This window comes from Rhinolophus ferrumequinum, chromosome 20 (assembly GCF_004115265.2).
Source record: "Rhinolophus ferrumequinum isolate MPI-CBG mRhiFer1 chromosome 20, mRhiFer1_v1.p, whole genome shotgun sequence".
Classification (NCBI taxonomy): domain Eukaryota; kingdom Metazoa; phylum Chordata; class Mammalia; order Chiroptera; family Rhinolophidae; genus Rhinolophus; species Rhinolophus ferrumequinum.
The window spans coordinates 49017647-49040437 of record NC_046303.1 but is presented as its reverse complement, the minus strand read 5'-3'; the positions used below and the strand labels follow the sequence as shown (position 1 = coordinate 49040437).

General features: G+C 48.2%; 1 protein-coding gene across 9 annotated transcripts in view; it reads left to right on the top strand.

Annotated features, from left to right (window-relative positions):
- ATXN7L1 (ataxin 7 like 1) overlaps window positions 1-22791 on the top strand; it is a 216592-nt gene that overhangs the window by 172509 nt on the left and 21292 nt on the right. For all 9 annotated transcript variants that reach the window (XM_033088599.1, XM_033088591.1, XM_033088590.1 and 6 more), the window contains 3 exons: window positions 13606-13889; window positions 16807-16889; window positions 17750-18006. In XM_033088599.1, the coding sequence (XP_032944490.1) occupies window positions 13606-13889; window positions 16807-16889; window positions 17750-18006 (624 nt within the window). The remainder of the gene's footprint in view (window positions 1-13605; window positions 13890-16806; window positions 16890-17749; window positions 18007-22791) is intronic.

The following is a 22791-nucleotide window of genomic DNA, read 5'->3' as shown; positions in this document are numbered from 1 at the left end:
CTGGAGAATGGGCATCTGGGGGCCGAGGAACCTAAGGAAGCATGGATTGGTGAGCCAAGGTTTTTTCCACAGCGTCCTGTCCCTTCTTTCCTGGCCCAGATCCTCACTGTTCCTCACTGCCCAGCCCACCAGTCACCTTCTTCTCCAAGCCCTTACCTCATTGACTTCCTGCTTGCTAGCCGCCTGATGTACTGGCGTCTCTTTAATCCGCATGGCACTTCGTTTGTACCTTACCTATGACTCTGGTGCCATAGATGAGACCTCCTGTATGCCTTCTGCTCAGTAGAATTGCAGGGCCTCCTGCAGAGCAAGTCCTCACACCCAGCAAACACAGTCCCCTCGTCAGTAAATATTTGTTGAATTGAATGAAATGGCTCTGGCCATTGAAAGGGCTTAGAAGATTTTCATTTCTGGAGACTGTTAACCTTACAATTGTTTAGACTGGCGCTATGCAAGGGACATACAATGTGTGCCACACATGTAATTTTAAATTTTCTAGTAGCCAAGTTGAAAAAGGTGGAAAATCAGCACAATTAATTTTTAATAATATATTTTATTTAACCTGACATACCCACAATATTATCATTTCAACATAGAATCAATGAGATAGTATATATATGTATACAAGTCTTCAAAATCCTATGTGCGTTTTACACTTACAGCACATCTCAATTTGGACACTAAATTTTCATCAGAAATACTTGATCCATATTTAGATTAAAAATTAGCAATTATAAAATAGATTTGCATACTCAAGTTGTTCCAAACATATTTAAACATTTTCTAACAACTGAGTTAGGTACCTTTTTTTACACTTTAATGAATTAAAATTAAATAGAATTTTAAGTTGAGTTCCTCTGCCACATGTTTAAATGCTCAGTAGCCACCAATGGCTGGTGGCTGCCGTGTGAGACTGCTCGGACCTGGGCACCGAGGCCAGGTGCGCCTGGGTGGGTCCCTCTGGTTCTGTGACTCACAGGCGTGTTCAGGTGGCTCCTAGATCTAATCTTTGAGGTTGTGCTCCCGGGCAGGAGCTGCAAGATGCCAAGGTAAAAGGAACTCGCTCCTTCTCACGTGAGCCAGTGTCTGGACGTGTGGTGCTGCCAGTTGTCAGTGCAGACTCGGGCAGGAGGGCTCCGCCAGGCCGTGTTCTGTTCCCCTGCTCCAAAAGAGCTCTGCAGCACCCCCTAAAGGCCTCGAGAGCCCAGTGGTTCCTGCGGGTGCTGGGCCGGGCCTTTAGGTCAGGGACGCTCTTACCCAATAGGCTAATTCACGGGTACAGCAATAAACACTACTCCTGGGTCCAGTCAGGCTTCCCGGCATCTCACACAAGGCTAAATGGTCTGTGGGTTTGTTGTTTTCTCCCTTCTGTGTCTGAGGGGATTCAAAATAACTCTGCATTAGGAGAAAGGGGAAACAGAGAGGGTTTGTCCCCTGTAGACCTGCCTGGCATCACACCCCACCCGCCCAGCACCCAGGCTCTCAGAGCCCCTCTGCCAGTTCATTGTCCTGCCAGTAGAGGCAGAGAGGTGGGCAAGATGAGTCTGTTCCCACGGGCAAGTCAAGAGGGACTTATGACTTTGTGGCTCTGAAGCTAAGATGAGCATTTCAGACTTTTCTTAAGAGCATCTGCTCAGCCAGGGTACCGGCCCCTTGCATGGGGACTAAATCAGCCAGTCTGACCTCCCACCTGTGTGGCTGCAGCTCCCCTGGTCCAGAGTGCTGAGCTGCTGGGGGACTGAAAACCCGACAACCCGCTGATGTGGGCGGGGGCAGGGAGGAGGTTTTCCTCCCCTGCACGGTGTGTTGCCTTCTCCTTGGGCCTTATCAACCTACACGTGTGTGCTGAATGCTAAATATGCTCAGCTATTAAAAATGCAGGAGATGAGTCTGCTGCTCCAGAAGGAAAATGAGCCAGAGCAAGAGAAAAGTCAGCCGCCCCGGCCTCCCATGTGTGCAGACAGTGTGGAGGGAAGGAGACCGTCTCCTCCCCTGGACACTTCCAGTGGGAGGCTTGTCCTCGTGGAGTGGTGAGGGCTCAGGACGAAGAAGTACTCTGGAAGCTTTCCCAGTGCTTTTTGGAGAGGAAATGATAATTGAGCAATGCTGGCCGAGCGCCTTGGGAGAGATGAGGCTGGCTTATTGCTTCTTGCCTGGTATTGGCGTGAACTGGGGACAAGAGCCAGTATTGGTAGCCCCAGAGGAGTGGTCTCAGGGCTTCCACTTGGCTGGCAAATGCTAGACACCCCCCGTGCTGTGGACCCTCCTGGTGATCTAACTCCTCTGACCACCCGATTCCTCAACAGGATTCATGCAGTGGCCTCTACGGGTCCCCTTGTCCTGTCCTTCCTCCAGTCTGCCCTCTACACCTGCCCCAGCTCCCAGCTGCTCAGCTCTTCGATGGTCCTCAGCTCTAGATGGCCCACAGAGTAGACATTTAAGCCCTTTGCAGGCAGATGTATGTCTGGCATTTGCCACTTGCCCCACTGCTGCTGCCAGAATTTTACCCCCTTCATTTCATATTCCAGATGTCTCCATCTATTTGTAGCTCCTCGATCATGTCCCCATGTGTTGTTGGCACGTGCTGTTTCCCTTTCCAGGAGCAGACTCCCTTCTTGTCCCTACATGTGCTTAAAGTCTCTGCATGAGCGTCACTTCCTCCATGAAGCCTTCCTGGACTTTTTATACAGACTGAGATACTCCTTCCTCTCAGCTCCCATTAACACTCAAGATACCAGTATAAGAGCTGCCATCATATATTGTACTTATTTGCACCTTTATCATCCCCTGCCCCCAGGCGGCCCTTGAGCTCCTTGGCATCCCCATGTTTTAACAGGAATCTGGCACCCAGCAAATATTTTCATAAATGAATGAATAAAAGAGCCTGGGAAATAGAACTGCTCCTTCCCCCTCCTCACAGAGATTTTTCCGATGCTAAAGGAAATCACAGGTATAAATAAATTTTTGAATTCTTGAGGAGAAATTAGAGTGTCAATTCCCATCCTGGAATTATTTTTCTCCATTACAGTTGTTAGAGTTAGGAAGGGAGAACTGTGGTGGTCCTGGATGATTAAAAGGAAAAATTGTCTGTGCTCTGGCTCAAAGGGAAAGGTGTTTTCTTTTAGACTAAGAAGAGGCATGTGCGGTGTACCCCCATAACACAGCCCCTCACGGTGTTCGTACCCACGTCCCAGGACACACTTGACCACGTGAGGAAAACCCTCCTCAGACGGGAATTGAGGAGCTGGTGTGAATTCCACAGAAGTCCCTCCCTGATTCCCACGTACAAATACAGCCCCCACACAAGGGATGAGGGACACATTCTGAGGCCAGTTTTTGGCCCTAAGTGGTTCAGGTTTGGGGGTCAGGGGAGAAGGAGTGGAGCAGAGGATGAGACAGGAAAGGTGGGTGGACAAAAGGAGGGTAGAGGTTACTCTGATGAGCAGAAGGAAGGAGTATAAAGGGCAGGTGGGTAAGAGGATGGGAGGGAGACGGGCCGGAATATTCGAGCACCCCCCAGGACACGGGGTCGGGGGTGGGGGGCAGGGATAGTCCCTTCCAGGACAGGAAGGCATCAGGGACTGAAACATGTAAGTGCTGCATCCTCACTGTGTTTTCAGATATCAGGTAAGGACAATGGACAGCTCCTTGGGTATCCGCTGACCTTGCCGAGTCACACAAGTGCTTAGGAATAGTGAGTGACTAGAGTCTGAGGACGGAAACTATAGGCTAGGACAGCAAGGGAAAACGGTGTGAGAGAAAGAGGAAGTATGAGCCACAAAGATCAGGAACCACGGTCCTTCGTATTTGCATAGCCCCTTGTAATTTTTATTTATTTTATTTATTTTTTAAAAGTATTTTCTCTCTTTTTTTTTTTTTTAATTTTATTGGTGAGCAGTGAGTTTTTCCAGGGCCCATGAGCTCCAAGTCGTTGTCCTTCAATCTAGTTGTGGAGGGCGCAGCTCAGCTTCAAGTCCAGGCACCGTTTTCAGTCTTAGTTGCAGGGGGCGCAGCCCACCATCCCATGTGGAAATTGAACCGGTGACCTTGTTGTTGAGCTCGCGCTCTAACCAACTGAGCCATCCGGCCGCCCCACTCCTTGTGATTTTTAGATGCTTTCATGGCCCCAGTCCCTTTTGAGCCTCAAGTCTACTTGGTCATGTGATAGGAAATGGAGGCCCCGGCGGATGAGGTGACTGCTCAGTGGCGGAGCTGGGCCTTGATCCCTGGTCTTCTCATCTCCGTGCTGTGATAAAGAACAAGCCCTTAGAGCGGCCTGAAGTCAAACCCCATGTCTGCCCTTCACTGTGCCGAATGAATGCCCTGGGGTAATCTTTGTAAGCCTCAGGTTCCTCATCTATCAACTGGGGGGCGGATGGAACCCCATCTTTCATGTGAGTGCACAGCCTATGGTGCCTCTCTGGGCAGGTGCCCAGTGTGTCAGTGTCAAGGTAGAATGAGAAGAGGAAAGGTTAGGGATGTCAGAAGGCCCCCCACCCACGTTTGCTATGCAAACTTGACCTTGCTACTCGCAGCTCAAAGGGCTCTGTGGGCTCGCACTCTGGCTCTTCTACCAGGAAGAGAGACAGCTGCAGGCGGGTCCTTAACTAAAGCATTTGTTCTGGTGGAGAGCTGGTTTGGTTTTTATTGTGTTACGTGACTTAATCTTCACTGAGAGCATGAATTCATTCATCAAACATTTAAAGCCCTTCCTAAGTGCCAGACAATGTATATGTCACTGGGATAACTTCGGAGCGACGTATGCGCTTGGTCCAGGTTCCTGTCCTTAGGTAGCTCACTGTCTGGTCAGGCCACACAGACAGAGAGCGAAAACCTGGCCATTTGATGTGATACATGCAGCAGAAACACTTAGGAAGGAACAGCCAGCATTCCAAGAGAAGAGGACGTCTCACCGGATCTGAAGAGATGTGGAGGGGGGTTCGCCCGGCGAGGGGAGAAGGGCACAGGAGCAGAAGGAGCCGTCCGGCCATGTAAAGGCGAGGCATCAGGCGGACCTCTGGGTGTTCAAAGAGCTGTGGGAGTCGCACGAGGCTGGGAGAAGGTGCCCTGGCAGGAGCTGTGGATAAAGCAAGCTAGGAAGTTGGACTCGGTTCTCTGGGCAGTGGGGAGCCCGCAGAGCCCTTTAAGCTGCGAGTAGCAAGGTCAAGTTTGCATTGATGGCTGAGTGGAGGCGGATTCAAGCACAGAGGGGCCAGGACAGAAAGACTGTGAGGGGGATTTTCATCAAGATTCAGGCAAGCGATGATGGCAGGCCTGAGCTGATGATGCAAGTAGGAGCCTCTTTTAGCAGGTAGACTGAGTGACCAGGTGTCAGGAAGAGCCAGGGTCTCTAACTGGACCGTGATGGGATTAACAGAGTTTTTAAAAAATATAACGTGTAGGGGCAGCCAGTTAGCTCAGTTGGTTAGAGCACGGTGCTCTTAACAACAAGGTTGCCGGTTCAATCCCCGCATGGGCCACTGGGAGCTGTGCCCTCCACAATTAGATTAAAACAACTACTTTACTTTGGAGCTGATGGGTCCTGGAAAACACACACATACACACAAATACAACGTGGATTTAATTTGAGACAAAGAATTTCCTGAGTTTGCTATAGGTCTATGTGAAGACTACACTTTTGAAGATTTAAACAGTGTGCTTAGCGTTTGAGGTGGAGCAGGTTTGGGCACTGGGCTGTCCTCCCAGTCCTGGATCCCTATACAGAGAAGGAAAGAGCAGTGACACCGGGCCTCCCAGGCCATGTGAGAGGGAAGGTGCTCCCTGGGGCTGCCCCTCTGCAAAGGAAGCTAGGGAGCAGAGGCTGGGGACTGACGGACGGCAGCCAGGGATGCTGTGCCATCTCCTCAGCCCTAGTGTGCTCAGAGCAGTTTCCTGAAAGCGAAGGCTGACTACCTGAGCCTGGGTTCCAGCCCCCGGCCTTCTCTGGCAGAATGGAGGATGTTCTATGAGGAGTTCTCCTCTCTCCCACTAGGTCGGTGTTGGCTCCAGGGCTTAGGGAGACAATAAATGTCTTGGCTACGCTGGCTCTGGAAGGTGAGGGACAGGCCCAAAGAGAGCAGAGCGGCGGCGTGCAGCTCCAGCAGTGGGAACCAGTGACCTCTGGTGGCCGCAGACGGAGTGCTCCTGCCTGCTGCTCCTGTCTCTTGCTTGGGGCTCTGTCTCTCTCCGCACCAGCATTCTCCCCAGAATCCACTTGTTTCCAGGTCTCCACCGTCTCATCCTCCCCCTAAAGGTCCTGATACCATTTATGCACTGCTGTGAATTTCAATTGGTTTTTAATTATAAGACCTTTTCTTCTCACTTTTGGAAGAAAAGGCACTGGGCAGGTGCAGTTGGCTTGGTCTAGGGTTGTCTTAACTGCCTCCTGGACTGACTGCCCAAGGCCACGTCACTGGAGGCAAGTTGGTCCTAAGCGCACTCCGGAGACAGCCTATCCAGCACCATTTACCGGGCCAGGACTCTGTTTCTCCCTCTTTATCTTCCTCTCTACTCTGGCTTGCTGATTTCCCCACCATCGTGGGCTATTATGGGACTCCATCGTGGGAGTCCATCATGGGACTCCCCAGGAATGTTGGGGCACATAGTGCCAGTTGGTCTCCCAGTGGGATGGAGACCACCTCCTGAGCTCCGTGCCTTGGGAAGCCCTGATAAACAGAAGTGCCGGAGATTCTAACAAAGGCTAGTGCTGGGGCTCCCGCTCCCAGGAAGTCTGGGCAGCCTAGATAGGAGTGCATGTGCTTAGTTCCCCAGAAGATGTCTAAGAGCAGGGCCCCCATTGCCTAATGTACTCAGGCTTGCAGCAGACAACATGTTTACACACAAGGAGGCTGGAGTTTCTGCTCATTCTTCCTCCAGAATGTGTTAACCATGTGGGAGCTTGACCCACTAGCCAGGGTTGGGCGGTGCCTAGAAAACTAGGGGTTGAGGAGCCGATGGGATTGGGAAATAGGGCCGAAGGCTTCTAGAAAGGGGTCATCGAGTCTGGGATGGCTTCCTACCTAGTTCTGTTTTTTTCTTCACTGCACCCCCTATAAATGGTCCTCCCTCCCAGTGACTGTGGAAGGCTGTCTGCTCCCACACATCTGCTGGTTCGTCTACCCCTTCCCCCACTGTGGGACCACAAAAGTTAAGAGGACAGAAATTTCTAATGATGGCGCTGACTTACACCCCAGATGTATACCCCAGAAGCATTGGGGTCAGTGGCAAAAGGGGATCCACTCTCCTTTTCATTCTAACTCCTATTTATCAAGGGCCAACTCTGTGCCTAGCACTGTGCTAAGCATTTTATGTGTGTTACGTATCTCATTTGATCACTTCGAATATCTATTATGACCTTTACTTTACCGATAAGGAGCCAGAGGCGCAGCGTAGCAAAGTCCTGAGAGAAGCCAGGCAAGGCAGCTCCATCTGCCTGTGTGGGTTTTGCACTGCACAAGAGTGTCTGCCAAGGAGGCAAGGAAGAACAGCACCCAGCCCCCATCCGCTCGGCCTGCCACCGTTTTTCTAATTCCCAGAGAAGTCCTCATGGGCTCGTGAGGCCCTGAAGCCAGGAAGTCAGATGCTTTCCCACCATAACGCATCTAGCAGTAAAAAAGGCAGGATTCGGATCTAGGTTGGTCTGCTTTCAAAGCCTGTCTTCCTAACCATTGTCCCAGACTATCTTGCAACACCCTCCACATTCTATGAATCTGCCAGAACAGTGACAAGGCACAGACCCGCAAGCCAGCCCTGCTTGTCCCCCCTGACTTTATTTACTTGCTTCTGGCCACATATACAATTCATCAAAGTCAGCTTGCAAATTCCCCCACCCCACTCGCCATTCCTAACTGGCTTAAGGGAAAGTCCCCCATCATTCTTCTCAGCAGCTAATCGTCTCTTCCCCCAATTGAGGGACGCGGTCTTGGCCCATCATCCAAGTCACTGATGAAGACGTTCTTGGCCAGTGATGGGCCCCTGAGAGCTCTGCTGGGTACCACTCTGGGCTGGCACGAGACCCTGCTAACCAATCTTTCTTTTGCCTCGGCTGCCAGGGCCACTCACCCCCAATAGCAGTGTGGCCTGACCACATTTTCCCAATGAGGGCGTGTTATGTGCGAGGGAATCCAAAGCTATGCAAAGGCCAGCAGAGATTATGCACGGTGCTTCTTCTCTGACCACCAGGCCTGACACTCAGTCACAGCATAATATTAGATTAAATCTGGCAGGTTTTCTTATTGACTGTGCTCTGTGCTTGGTTACCCTGCTTTCTGTTTGCTTAAGGTGTTTATAAATCGGCTTTCTGAAAGTTTTCCCAATATTTTTCCAGGTTAAAAAAAAAAATACCAGTTACTCATTCATCAGGATTTATGTAATGCCTCCTGTATTGTTGCATCATAGCAGGACCTTATAGCTCCACTATTTAGGCTGATTCTTAATTGCCTGACTCCCAGCATTTAAGAATGTCCCAAGTATTTCTTCAACTTGAAGAATTTAAATTTGATATAAAAAATGTCCTGATAGCAGCCCCGAGACCAAAATGCATGCACGAGACCCAAATAGAATTCCTTCTCTGGGAGTCTTTCGAAACAGGGTAAATCCTTTTCACTTGGGACGCCTTAAAGCTATCACTGCTTAGACGGCAAGAGGCCAGGTGAGATGGCTCTTTTAAGGATCTGCCAGTGAATCAGAGATCCTCAAAATTCTGCACATGGGCCTTTGTCAAAGGGATTGGTGGAAAGAAACCAGACAGCTGAGAACTTCCATCAGCCACGTAACCCACAGCACAAACACCATATGTCTTCAGGCTCCTGCCTGTCAAAGCTGTCTTTGCCCTGCACTGCTAAGTGGAGCAGGGCTGGCAATGATTTTGGCAGGCCTCAAGATTTTCTGAACCATTCTCTTAAGGCGTGTCTGTTGATGATAAAAGAATAAATGATGATCGCCAGGAAAGTGTAGCTGGCAGGAGAGCAGCTGGCCCCATGACAATTGGTGGCACCGTAAGATTCTCCACCTCTGCTCTTTTGCAGACATCACTGGGCAGGGAAGGGAATGATGCCAGGAGAACCATTTTTCTTAAAACCTTGGTCCAGAAAGAGAAGTGCAGGCAGGCCAAGAACACAGGAAGAAGACATGGGCGGCCAAAGCAACACCAAAGAAGCAAGGTGGACATTGCCCCCACATAGCAAGGAGGATGAGGGAGAGTTGTTCTCTCTGGGCTGTGGGATCCCTTCCGGGGGCCTGAGACAGAGGTACAGAGATAACAAGGAGATAACTACTCCCAGTGTATTAGACACAGCAGGGGAACAGGCTGCAGCCTGGCTCCCTGAAAGAGTTCATCCCAAGCGAACAAAACAGGCATTATAAAAGCAGCAGGGGAAGAGGGGAACTCATCTATCCCTTTCAAACACTGCTCCTCAAAGAAAGGACAATAGTAAGTTGATAAATGCAACTAATAGTGAGACTTCAGGAACTGTGTAAGTGCATCCCTTAAGACTGAAAGGGAAGGAACTTGAGGGGCTTTGGCTGACCTTGAGGGGAACACCCGGCTTGTTTGTTGCCTAAGCAAACAATAATAAATTGCTTAGTCATCCAGGTGTTGCCAACTATCCACCCTTCTCAGACCCTAACCACACATGAGGTGTTTTAAGTTACTGCGATTAGACACAGAAAAGGGGGGAGATGCCTGAACAGAGAAAGCACGGGTCAGGATCTTTTGGCTTCTTTCCAAATGGAAAACAAAGAAAATTAAACGTTATTCAGGATCCACTGCCATCTGGAAGGGGTCCTCACCTGCCCACGGCTGGGACACTGTCCTAGCTGGGAAAGGTGATGCAGAGGAAGTGAGGGGAGTGAGGAAAGGGACCATGGGAGAAAGCAGAAGACAATTCCCAGATGATGGCTTCCAGACAGCCACACTCCCTCACCCCCTGGAGCGTAGACGCACACAGTGCTCTGGATGGCAGTGAGGCAGGAACAGCTTGCTGTGTCGGCCAGAGCTCTTTGCTGAAAAAGATCGAAGCTCTGGGATTGGTTTTCCACATCGTGTGGCACCATCTTGCAATCCTTTCCTCTACTGTTCATCTTGGGGCTGTTGCCAGTAATAGTGAGGAAAGGACGCTGACTACTCAGATGGACCGATGGCTGACATACGTGCTGGGGAAGAAGGTGGCAAGGTCACGTGGGGATGAGCTTCACTTCTCTCTCTCTTCTGTCCTCTGGGGACGGGTTTGACCCTTCCCACTGTTACCGAGCTGCCTGCTTCCCTTTCTTCTCTTAACTCCCAGCAGAAGTACCTTCTCAACTCAGGCCAAAGGCAGGTAGCCTTAGAGGGGAAGCCCAAAACCTTTGGGGGAGAGAAGGGACACCAGAGAAAAATGATCAGGGGCGGCCCCCAGCTCTCCTCCTTCACTCTATGCACAGCCTTCTCCGTTAGCTAAGGGACACGCTCACCCACAACTCAATCTCCCTTCTCCCACTGCCAGCATGTGGCCTACTGATCTGGCATCAGGAGTGTTTACTCGGTGGCTCTGCTCCCTACTGACTCACCTGGTCTTTGGAAGGCTTTGAAACATTCTCGATCTGATTTTTTTTCCCCTAACACCTCCCATCCCAATCCAATAAAATTCAACCCCAGAGACCTGCACTTCCTGTTTCTGAAGGACTTCAGTTCCACATCCTGCCTGGGGGCAGTAGGATTGAAGTCCCACTGGCGTTCTGGAAGCATTGGCAGGAGAGGGTATGTTGGGCCACACTCATGATGTATTGGAGAAAATTCCAGATTAGAAGATCAGGTCCAGATTAGCTGGCCTGGCTCAAGCCGAGTTCCTGGACACAATTGGGAAGAGGCTCACCAACGAGATGAGTCAACTGTTGCTGTTCCCGATGGCCAGCCCGGGGGCACCTGTGCTGTCATGCTGTCATGCTATCATGGCTGCCTGGAGGAGCACGGTATAGGGGAGAAACAGGCTGTACTATGAGCATTTCAGGACCATCTGGTTCGGTTTTTAAATGTATTTCAGCTCGTACAATTATTCTGGATTATTCTATCCTAACATCATATCTTTGTCTGCTGAGCTCGTGAGTACTCAACATGTGCCCAGGGCAGTTCTCACAGAAACTGGAGGTCTTCCCTTTCCTCACACCGGCTCCTGGACAAGAGCCAGGGCTGGAACTTGAAGGTCCTAACTTCACGAAGCAGTGTGTCAGGAAGTCTGCTCAGGTGTTAGAGCACCTTCTCACCTGGTTCACAGTCCACGCATTCACAGCGACATTTGAAATGTAACTTTGTTTTCTAAAGAAATAGAAGTCAACAGATCAGAACAAGGGTGACAAATAAGTCAACAAGAGCTCTTTAAGCAGGCTCTTACGTATTTTTAAAGCCAAGATATTGAAGTATCATTTAAGTTGTATGAGCTTTGTAATTTGTGGGGATGCTTTTTAGTTTGTACATTTTTTAAATTTTTTTAACTTTGGTAAAATACCCACAAAATGGACCGTCTTAATTTTTAATGTACAGTTCAGCAGGGTGAAGCACATTCACGGTGTTATGCATCCAGTCTCCAGAACTCTTTTCATCTGCAGAACTGCAAGATGAAGCTCTATTCCCATTAAACAACCCCCTATGCTCCCCTGCCCCTAGCAAACACCGTGCTACTTCCTGTCTCTATGAACTTGACCACACCGGGTACCTCATATAAGTGGAATCATACAGTATTTGTCTTTTTTGACTGGCTTATTTCACGTAGCCTAATGTCTTCAGCATCCATCCGTGTGTCCGAATTTCCTTCTTTAAAGGCTGGCTAGTATTCCATTGTATGGGCTATCATTTTGTTTACCCGTTCTCTGTCAGTGGACACTTGGGTTCCTTCTACCTTTGGGCTTTTGTGAATAATGCTGCTATGAAACATGGGTGTGCAAAGTATCTTTTCAATACTCTGATTTCTATCATTTGTGTCCTTTAAAATTGAGTGAAGACATGATTCTAGAAGAATTCCATATTCCATGGTTTTGTATTTTTTACCATTTGGGACAAAACCAGGAATGCAGCACTAATTTCACCAGGTAATAACGCTACTGCTTCTAGTGCGCTGACTTTTCAAGGGCTTCTTGAGCTGTTCTTCAGCAATATATGAGTGCTGTGAGAATTGCCATTAAAGAGAAAGTAGCCACAGTGCAGCAATATCTCAGTGACTGGGGCGCTCTGATCAAGAGCGGGATGGTCAGTGACTCGGTGTATCACTAAAACCCAGTCCCCCCACCCCTACCCCCCCCCCCGCCATGGTACTTGAAGCCCCACACCACCTTTCCCCAGGCCAGGAAAGCCCGTGGTCACACCGTGAAGTTGGTGAAGCCCGGTGACAATCTGCCCCACCGTGGAGTGCCCTTCTCGCTGGCAGAGATCTATAAATAACATCTGTGATCCTGTTTCAAAGTCAGAGAGGAGGCAGGGGCTGGGGCGTTGCTGAAATAATTTCGTGAACAAATGGATCAAAGAAATGATCTGTGAATGAATCTTAGAGAGCCACCCAGCCATGTGGACAAATAAGATCCCTCCCCTGCCAAAACCAGCCTCTCTTTCAGGCCTGACATCGTCTGCAGGCATGTATAAGCCATATTCTAGATCATTTGGCATTCAAATAGGCTACGTTGGCTCGGAGATAATTGGGGGAACTGAAGTGTTAGCATTCTGCCCTCCTGCAAGGAGGAAGGGAAATTTAGTTCAGGAACTAAAGCAAAGCTCATTCATCTTATCTCATCGTTTAAAACCGGAGACAGAGTCCTTTACAGTCCCCCAGACATAGGGTCCTCCAGCATTAAATGCACAGAAATCAACTCCATATCCATTACAGGAGAAATAGCAGGAAGTGGGGCTAAGGTTACAGATTCTGAAGAGCAAACATAAACCTTTGTGCTCTGTCTTCTTAAAATTCATCCTCTCACCTGCCAGCCTTGAGAATTGCCTATTTACATAACTAGCTGCCTAAAATGGAATATTAGATAATGTTACATGGCGGCTCACTCAATTTGAGCCCATCCCCAGGATATGAGAGTGATCCAGGAGCCCTCCAACAGCATGCAGCGTGCCACGCTGGCCTGCAGCCATGCCTCTGTGTGGCATAAGCCTGTCAGCACTCCTGAGCTAAGCAGATGTCAGGCCCGATCTCCGGGTGGGAGACCAGCCGAGCTGCAGGGGGAAGGGGCATGATTCAGCAAGTGGCACGGTGGCACACCGTCGTCCGGGGACAAGCAGCATCTCTTCCTGAGCTTCACAGCAGGCGCCTTGTTCTTCCCAAGGTGCTATCTTGGAGACAGCCGATGTATAGGAACGGAGAAGGGGGAGCTGCAGGATCTATGGGGACAGTGAGTACAGGAGGTAATCACTCAGCTCTGATGCCATCCCTGGCACCGTGCCAGCCTCGCACCCCCTGTCGGTACTTTCTGAGGCATGAATCTCCCTCCCATCAAAACTGGAATCATGCTGCTCGCTTCTAGGAGTATAAATAAGTGATAAGGAAGTATTCTGATAATGATAAGCGAGTATAGCTTCTCAGCGCACCAGATGTATCAAAAAAGGCAATGGTGTGTGTTTGTTCATTTGTTTTTCAGCGTTCCGGTTCCTGTAGTCAGTTTAGAAAAAATCCCTAACCTAGTGAAGGCAGATGGTGCCAATGTCAAAATGAACTCTACAACCACTGCTGCGGTCACCGCCTGCTCCACCTCGTCCTCGGCCGTCTCCACCCCACCCTTAATTAAGCCGGTCTTGATGTCCAAGTCAGTGCCACCTTCCCCAGAGAAGATCTTAAATGGCAAAGGAATTTTATCCACCACAATAGACAAGAAACACCAAAATGGCACCAAAAACAACAACAAGCCTTACAGGAGACTTTCAGGTACGTGTCTGTGTCCTTCGAGTCTGACTCATGATGAGATTGAAACTGAGTCATGTCCATAACCAAGGAGTGATGTGTTCTTACAATTAAGCAGGTCTGTTTCATTTTAAGGCAGACATGCAGTTTACCTACAAGCAGGACCCCCACCTACACATGGAAGCGAGAGCTGGTTCTCTTATCCCCTGGCCAGATGAGGCTCTCGCTCAGCTTAGAACTTAGCGGGAGTTACCCTAGTGACCCAGGCGGCAGGATGCTCTGCACCAACCGCAACAGTCAATGGATGCCGAGGCCCTTGTACTCTGCTGACAGGCCAAGCTGCCCCTCGGTTCTGCAGAGGCCTCACTACCATGAAGTTGGACAACCCACAGTGACATCCCACGGTAGCTCAAGTCAGGCTTGGGACAGTCCTCTCGGTGACTGCCCTGCAGAAAGACACAACCTCTCTCCTTTGGCCTACTTGGTCTCCAGATTGATTCTGTGGCCTGGGGCTACAACCGCCTTTCCCACATAACCAGTTGGAATTTCTATTCAGGCACACTCGCTCCAGCACAGCAGAAGAGGTGTTGGGGGGGGTCTCTCGGGTGTACTCCTTGGTTATCGGATCAGGCACTTGGGGAACCTGGAAAGGTACAGGTGGCCAGACTTTGAAGCAATGGTTGCCCGATAGGGGCCTCCCTGGGGGTGATGTTTGCTTTGGATTTGTTATAAAACTAAATCTAGCAATTCTGCTTTTCCCAAAAGACCAGAATAAGCTTCACGACTTATTCACACACAGTGGGCATTTATCTAATGTTGACCACAGGAAAAGAAAATATTGTCAAAGCCACCATGTGAGAAAGAAACTATATCTTCTGTTATGAACATACTTTTTTAGGCACGCCCAAAATTGTGGGTTGTTTTTATATTCTACTTCATGTTTATCTGTATTTCAGTTTTTCTATCTTACATCTGTAACTTTTTAAAAAATTACTCTTAAAAGTACCTCAGTCCCAAAACACTGAAATGATATAGCTATGCTACCTTGAAAATTTCTCCATGTACTGTTCACCCACTATTAAGAGAGAAAGGTAGAGCCTGCTGCTCTCTTTGAGCGTTGTGGGCCTTCACTGTGTGGACAGAAGCCCCCAAATTCTGGCTGTCCTCTTCAATGGGAAGTTTAGTTTCACGCTGCAGAGGTGGGTGGCAGCGTCCCTGGAAAAAACAATTTGCCTGGCTGGGCACGGTGTCCAGAGGCCGTGATTCCTTGTCACGGCAGAAGCAGGACCAGGGCTTCCAGGCTGCTCCCCAATCTGAACTTCTTTTTGCTGTTTGTTGGTTTTGCGTTTTGTTGATTGTTTTGTCTTGTTGGGTCTTTTGCTTGTTTTTTTCTCGCTTTCACATGTGGCAGCCAGCAACTCCTCCTAACCAAACAACCGGCTCAGTTCCAGGCCAGCCTGAGTGCTGGATCTGGGCATGGGTCTGACAAAAGACTGTCTGGGCCTGGCACCCAGGCATTCATAGGAAACAGGCATCTCTAGGTCTAGCCATTTTCTGTTCTAAAAGTGAAGCTTTAAAAACAAGGAAGAAGACAAAGGAGGAAAAAGGGGCAGGAGGCATTTGATAGCCAACCAGGGAATGTGTCTTGGATACAAGAATGGGTTTGTTGCACACGTGATCGTTACTACCATTGCAACCACCCCATGACTCCCAAACCTTCTTTTTTAAACAGAACGCATTGATTTATTACACTCTGTGTACTCCACCAATTTCAGACAGTTTTTCAGGCTAGGTGACCTCTTTTCAGTTGGCAGCTATTCAAAGCTCTAAAGGACACCACCAAATTTGTACACACCTTTCACCTCCCCACCAACATTCTCCCTGAACGCCCAGAAGAACCGTGTCATTTCTGCTCTGCTGGAGGCAGGTGTTTGCTAGGTGCCTTCCAGAAACAACACAGGCCACATGAGGGGTGGAACTTTAAAGCCTAAAGGGTCCTTAAGAGATTGCCTCACGTCCCCTCATTTTCCTGGACAGGAGAGCATTTTTATAATCCAGAGGGGACAAAGGATCCAAAATAGGCCTAAAAAGAGCAAGTTCCTTAGAAGGAAACTCCACATGATGCACCAACAGTGCAGTGGGAAGGCAGACGCTGGAGAAAGCCTGGCCTCCCTGCAGCCATCCCAAGGGTCTGGCTTGCCCTGGCCCTTCCCCATTTGGAGCAGCAGGCCCCAAGGTGCTGGGGGCAGAGCAAGCTGAAACTGGGACACTAGCAGGCTCTGCCCTCTGTGCATCTTCAAGTTCAGACCCAGGCACACACCCAGGCTTTGCCCCTACCCCTGCCTACGACGCTACCAAAATGTTCCTGAATCAGGTAAACAGTTTTTCTGGTCAGCGAGGCTGTCTGGAAAGCCTTGTGCTAAGCACTGTGCAAAGCAGGAGAGAGGCAGGTCACACTGACTTGTCACTCAAATGGCTAAATCTAGCAGGAAGGCAGGGTGGGGGGTGGGGAGTGTGATGTACTCTGGGAGCCACCCAGGAAGAAGTGGTCTTTGGACCTCAGGTGGCTCTCCCTGGTCTGCAGCCAGCTATGCCCAAAGGGCCAAGTACCTAGAGAAGCATTTCAAGTGAAATGAAGTGTGAGAGCAGCATGGCTCCTTCCCCCCAGTGCCCGCCCCACCCCATTTCCTGTGCCTTGTGCTGCATTCCACATCCTACCGAAGCTGGACTTGGGAACTTGGGGTTCAGAGGGGTGCACCATTTTCCCCAGAGCGGTTCTTGAAGCATTTTAGCAGTTGGTTGGGGGGGATAAGAAAGAAACAGATTGCCTAACAATATCTCACTTGTTGGTGCAAATGTGCATTTTTTTTAATGTAGTCTTAATGCCAAATCCTATTTAGTCTCCTTTTTTCTTATATTTTTTGTTTGTTTCTTAAACCAGAGAGAGAATTTGACCCAAATAAACACTGTGGAGTATTGGATCCCGAGACAAAGAAACCTTGCACAAGATCCCTCACCTGCAAGGTATTTCTCTTTCCATAAAAAATACTTCCTGCTCTCGCTGGGGCCTTTGTCGAAATGTTTGCATGCCACTCTCTGCACACGGCAGGGTGTGGAACCTCGACATGACCCCCAGCTGTTCTTTGTAAGGGAAATGCTTTCTTCTCTTCCATGGTAGCAGAGTGCCTGCCTCAAGCTGGCTGGCTTTTTAAGAAGGGGGAAAAAAAAAGGCTTCCCCTGTTACTTGTGAGGCCAGACAGTAAATTGTATTTATAGGCACTCACAGGCGGTTCTAAACCCTGCTACGTTTTAATGTATGCAGGAGCGGCGGCGGCGGCGGCGGCGGCAGCGCCCTGAAAGGCGGCCGCAGACCGGAGGACGGTCTGCCGCGCCCCTGATCTGGCCACACTGGGGTGGCCAAGGGGACAGCTGAGCCAAGGCGGGCCGCCATTGGGTAGCCCCCGGCCGCATATTTCCTCCTGAACTGCTAGTGCTTCTTGGGATGGATTCTGTGGCCCTCTGTGCTGGGTGGCTCTGTGTGTCTGGGCCACAGCGGGCCGCCCACCTGCGCCTGGATTAACCCGAGCACCCCCTCACGCTGGCCTGTCATCAGAGAGGTGTTCCTGGGTTCTGCGCTGAAGCTCGTCATCGTGTGCCATTTTGGGGAGGCAGCTTTGGCTTCTTCACGCCTGCAGAGTAGGGCATGGTTGCGTTTGTGTGGTCGCTGCCTCTTCCCAGCCGCAGAACGGGAGCGGTTGCCTTGAAGTTGACTTTTCAAGCACCTCTAAATTCCCATGAATTGTTGTTTCTGAAACGAAGGGCCTGGGGAAGCAGGTTTATGTGCTGATCAAAGAGGCTGTGCTTTTCATCTCTCTTCTCCTTAGACACATTCACTTAGCCATCGGAGGGCAGTCCCGGGCCGGAAAAAGCAGTTTGACCTCCTTCTGGCGGAACACAAAGCCAAGTCCCGGGAAAAAGAAGTTAAAGATAAAGAGCATCTCCTGACTCCTACAAGGGAAGTACTTCCAAACCAGTGCGGGCCGGCGCAGGACTCTCTGCCAGGGTCTTCAGGGAGCTCTGCGCCAGAACCTAAAGTCGCATCCCCTGCAAAATCCAGGCCACCTAACTCAGTGCTTCCTAGGTAAGTCCCACTGTGCCGCCAGATGCCCAGAGTCCTTGGTCAAGTGACTCTGCCTTGCCTGGGCGAGCGTGGTCTGATCACATGTCAAATGGAAGTGGTGATAGTCCTGCCTTATGAGGCAGTTTTGCAGTTTAAATGAGATAATGGGCAGACGGGACTCAGCACAGGGCCTGCCGTGCAGTGTTCAGTGAACTTGACGGCTGTCATCACCGCCGTCATCATCATCCTTCATAGCAGACCCATATCAGAACAAGTGTAAGGTGGAAAGGAAGACCTGGAAGGATGACACAGTAGCCACCAGACAATTTCCGGGCTGCCTCGGTTTTCAGATTAGTTGAACATTCGTGGAGCAGGGAGTGGGGAAAACCTGAGTGGGTGGGTAGTCAGCACACTTGGGAGCCCATTTGACGTACTATTTTGTAAATTTTCCCCACAATGCTCTGATGACCCAGGTGAAGGGAAAATTGGCATAACCACGGGTTTTTGTCCATCTATTTCCCTGCACCCCCAGAAAGCCGAGCCTACCTGTCTGGGATTTTATTTGGTTGTCCTAGACAGAAAGGGAAGAACAGAAAAGAGAATTAAGCCCTATTTGGATTAAGAGCAATTTTCAATCCACACATGTCTGTTTTGATGGGAAGTAAAGTGCTATATTGAGCAGCAAACCGATTTCTAGGTAATAGGGCAGGGAACCTTTCATTCAAAAATATTCACTGAGTGCTTACTCTGTAAGCAAGGTATTGTGTTAGGTACTCTCGGGCAGGGGTACAGAGATGAATGAAACTCGATCCTGCTTTTCAAGAATTTATTTAGCGTTTAGAAGATGAGATAAGAGTCGAATATCCGTAACGTCATAAAAAAGGAAACATGCAATATGAGAAGTACAGCTCCTGGTATTATCTGATGATTTTTCATGCATGCAGTGTGAGTCTCAAAGGGTCTAGTCAGCAAGTAGGCATTAAGAGAACATCGTTGTAAAAGAGGGGGAAGGAGTTGATTTTTAAAGCAAAGCAAATACTTGATGGCAGTTGTTCCTCGTCTACCAGGTTCTCATCCTCAGATCTTTCCACTTTGGTACACACCTGACCCAGTGTGACAGCCCGCGTCCCTCTGTAAGAATGGCCAGCCTCAGCCTCAGGCATTCAGAAGGACACAGTCCGAGGGAATCACGGCCCACACATATTTCCATCATCCTTTTACATGCCACTTTCCTTGCTGCCCCTCGTTTTGCAAGCTCATTTTATAATTCCTTCACACAATAATACCGGATGTTGGTGAAATATATTACCCTTGCTTTAGAGTGGAGAGACAGTTCTGTTCCAAACTTCCAGGAAGGGCTTCAATTCTGTATACAGTGGCTTTCCAACTTCTTTGTGTCTGTAGAACTTCTCATCCCCACAAACCCTTACATGGATCCAATATAAAAGCAGACCTGCCTCTACCTGAAGCCAGCTCAGCTCTGTTCTCATCACACATGTACCTAGAGCCCTCTGTCCCCCGGGTCCTCCGAAGGATCACCTCGTGTTCCTCAAGGACTTCAGGGAACCCAGTTTGAAAACCCTCTTCTATGTACATTTCTCTATCGATTTTGACTGGTGAAGGCACTTCTCACCTGAGCAGTCGTATCTGACTTACCCGAGAAGCCAGCAGAGAGCTGTTAAAAAATAAAACAGGCAATGGAGCCTTAATACCTTCTTTCTGTTCCTTTTTGGTTTAGTTTTCAGGGGAATATCTGAAAGGCCAGGTGTTCTGTTCTCTTACAGAAGCAGAAGGAAGACAGTGAGGTTAACCAACAAAAGGGGTATCTCGGAAAAGAAGGGGGAGGCAGAGGAGAGCATTGCAAATGTTGGTAACAGTAATTTTTGAGGATGCTTTTCAAAGTTGATATAGGCCCCAGAAAACTCGGGTGGGCTCTGGTCCAATGGTAGTGGGGAATAGCATCCTCTTTCACTTGTTTTAGATTAGGATGAAACCCCATGCAATCAGAGATTGAAAAAGCATGATCAGAGTTTCATATTATAATCACATAAACCTTAAAAGTTTTATTTTACTCATATTAATGATACATATAATAGATAGTTCAATAACACTAATCTATAATTGGCCAAAAAAATTATTATACATGAATAGAATTATCGTAATCTCTTCCCAATCGTGAATTCATTTTCTTGGAAATGCTAACGTGTGAATTTATTTCTTACATATTGTTTTGGTAACCTTGAAAATATTTTAGCTTTCATATTCTTGAATTGCAATCCATTCTTTTTAGGGGTTCCTAAAAAAGAACTTGGGTCAAGAATTGGAAAAGTTAAAGTTAGCTAACATGGGTTGAAACAGGATTGGAAGTGAATATCTCAACGCCATGCTTACTAACTAGATGAGTATTGTCACGTTGGTTAGTCTCTCTAGCCTCAACTTGCTCTTCTGTAAAATGGAGCTAAGAAGAATTAAGTGAGATAAAGTACCAAGCTCACACTAAGCACTGAATGAATAGTAGCGGTTAGTAAGTGGTAGTGGTATTCAATGGGAAAGCAATGTGAGTAAATGCAGTCCTTGGTGGTACCTGGTTTCCATTTGCCCATCCTCTTGGCTTCTGTCCCCAACCTGGGGGCCCTTAAATAACATACCTATATGCTCTGTTTTTTTTGCCCCCAACTCTAAGGCAACACATGACTTGCCCCAAAGAGCCCAAGGGCTCTGGATGACCAGTCCAGCAGGTCTCTGTTGGAAAAGGAAAGGAGAACAGAAGATTGAGCTGGGCTGACAAGCCAGGCTCTGGCTCCTGGGAGGGAGGGGAGAAGGTCAGCTGTGGAAGCCAGTGCTGACAAAATCTGGGCACAGTCCCATCTGTCTTGAGGATGCTCACACATCTAATCTTAAAGTATAAAATGGCAAAATCCATTGAATTTTAGACTGACAAGGGCAGCAGGGAGAGAGGCAGAAGGTCCTAGATACCTGAAAAGGGGCAGAGATGAGTGTGGAGTGAAAGCAACTTCACTTGTGACTAATTAAGATAGTGTTGTTGCCAAACTGTAAGCCTTTTCTTTCGTTGACTTATGTTTGTCTCTGTGCTTTTTCTACATTCATTTCTCAATATGGGAGGCTTTGAAGTCACGCAGAGTCAAGTCTCATTTCCACCTTTAGCTTTGCAACCAGTTTCCTCATCTGAGAAATGTAGATGATAGTTAAATGCACGTAAGGCAATGGGTAACTTGGACGAGAAAATGTACGACATGCCTAGCACATAGTAGGGACTCAGTGAAGGTCAGTTGCCTTGCATTCTCCCCCCCCCCAAGCACTCAGACAGACTGATGCTCATGCCTCCTGAAGCAGGAGGGGTGGGGATTTTCTCTAAGCTTCCCTGAGTGGAACTGAAAGGAGCCTCATCACATACATAGTCTTTAGATCAAACTGGGACATGGAGAGGGGATGGCTGATGTAGTGATGCGGGAGAAAGGTTGGATGGCAGCTTTAACTTGAGTGACTTTTCCAACATTTTCTCATGACTGGTGGCCCCATTCCCCATCACTCCTTACCAAGCCTTGTTTTTTCTGAGACATAGGCTGGTTCCAGCAAACTCCTTCCCTCCAAATCCCACCCTAGAGTGCAGCGATCAAAGCTTGGAGGTCTTGAAACCATCGTCACCAGGAGGATGCATGTATCCTGAATGAAACAAGCCTAAAAAGGAAAAGGTTCAGAGCTCCTTCTCAGTGTGCCTGTGTACACATCTGCACACTGTCATTCATTCATGTTTCTGCCTTTGCTCTCAGATCCAGTTCTACTCCAGAGCACACAGTCTCCATGCTCATCTTCATTCTCCAGGATTCTCCTCCCCTCATCTCCTCTTTTTTATCTGGCAACTGGAACTTACTATTGAGTGTCTCAACCATTTTTTTTAATTAAACTTCATTTTCTAACCAAAGTACTACAGGCACATAGTTTAAAAATCAAACAGTACCGAAGACTTCGAATGAAAACCAGTATTTCCTGCTCTCCTTGGAACTCTCTTCACCTTCTTTACCTGTCTTAGAGCATCTCATCTGTTTCCTGGATCCCGTTGCCTCCCTTTTTCTTGGTTTGCTCCTTTATTTTGATGGAATGTCTCCTCCACCAGCTTCCTGTGAAAAGTGCATGGGAGGTCAATTTTTAGAATCCTTATATACTTGAAAATGTTTTTATTCTACTCTCATACTTAATTGATAATTTCTCTGAGTATGTAACTAAATTGAAAATTATTTCCCTGTAGAATTTGGAGACATTTTTCCATTGGCTTCTAGTTTCAAAGGTTTTTATTTGATAAGTTTAATATCATTCTGATTCCCATTTCTTTGCAATGACCAGTTTTTATCTCTGAAGCCTGGGGCTCTGAAATTTCGCAGGGCTTGCTCTTGATGTAGGTCTTTTTTCACTTATGGTTCTAGATATGCAGTAGATCATTTGAATCTGGAAACACCTGTTTCTGGGATATTTTCTTATGTTACATTTTGGATAATTTTCTCCCTACTATTACTGTCTTTATTCTTGTTCTTAACTTCCTATTGTTGGACCTTTTTCTATGATCTTTTCATTCTCTTACCTTTTTTCTCCTGTCGTTTCTCTTAATCTCTTATTCCACTTTCTGAAAGATTTTATTTTCTAAAAGATTTTTTTTAACCTTCAAAACTGTATATTAAATAATCAATTTGTGACTCACTTTTTTAGTTTTTAGAGTCTGGGTCTTTTTATCCAATTGCTTCTTATAATAGCCTATGAGATACTATCATTTTGCAAAGACAGTACCATTCT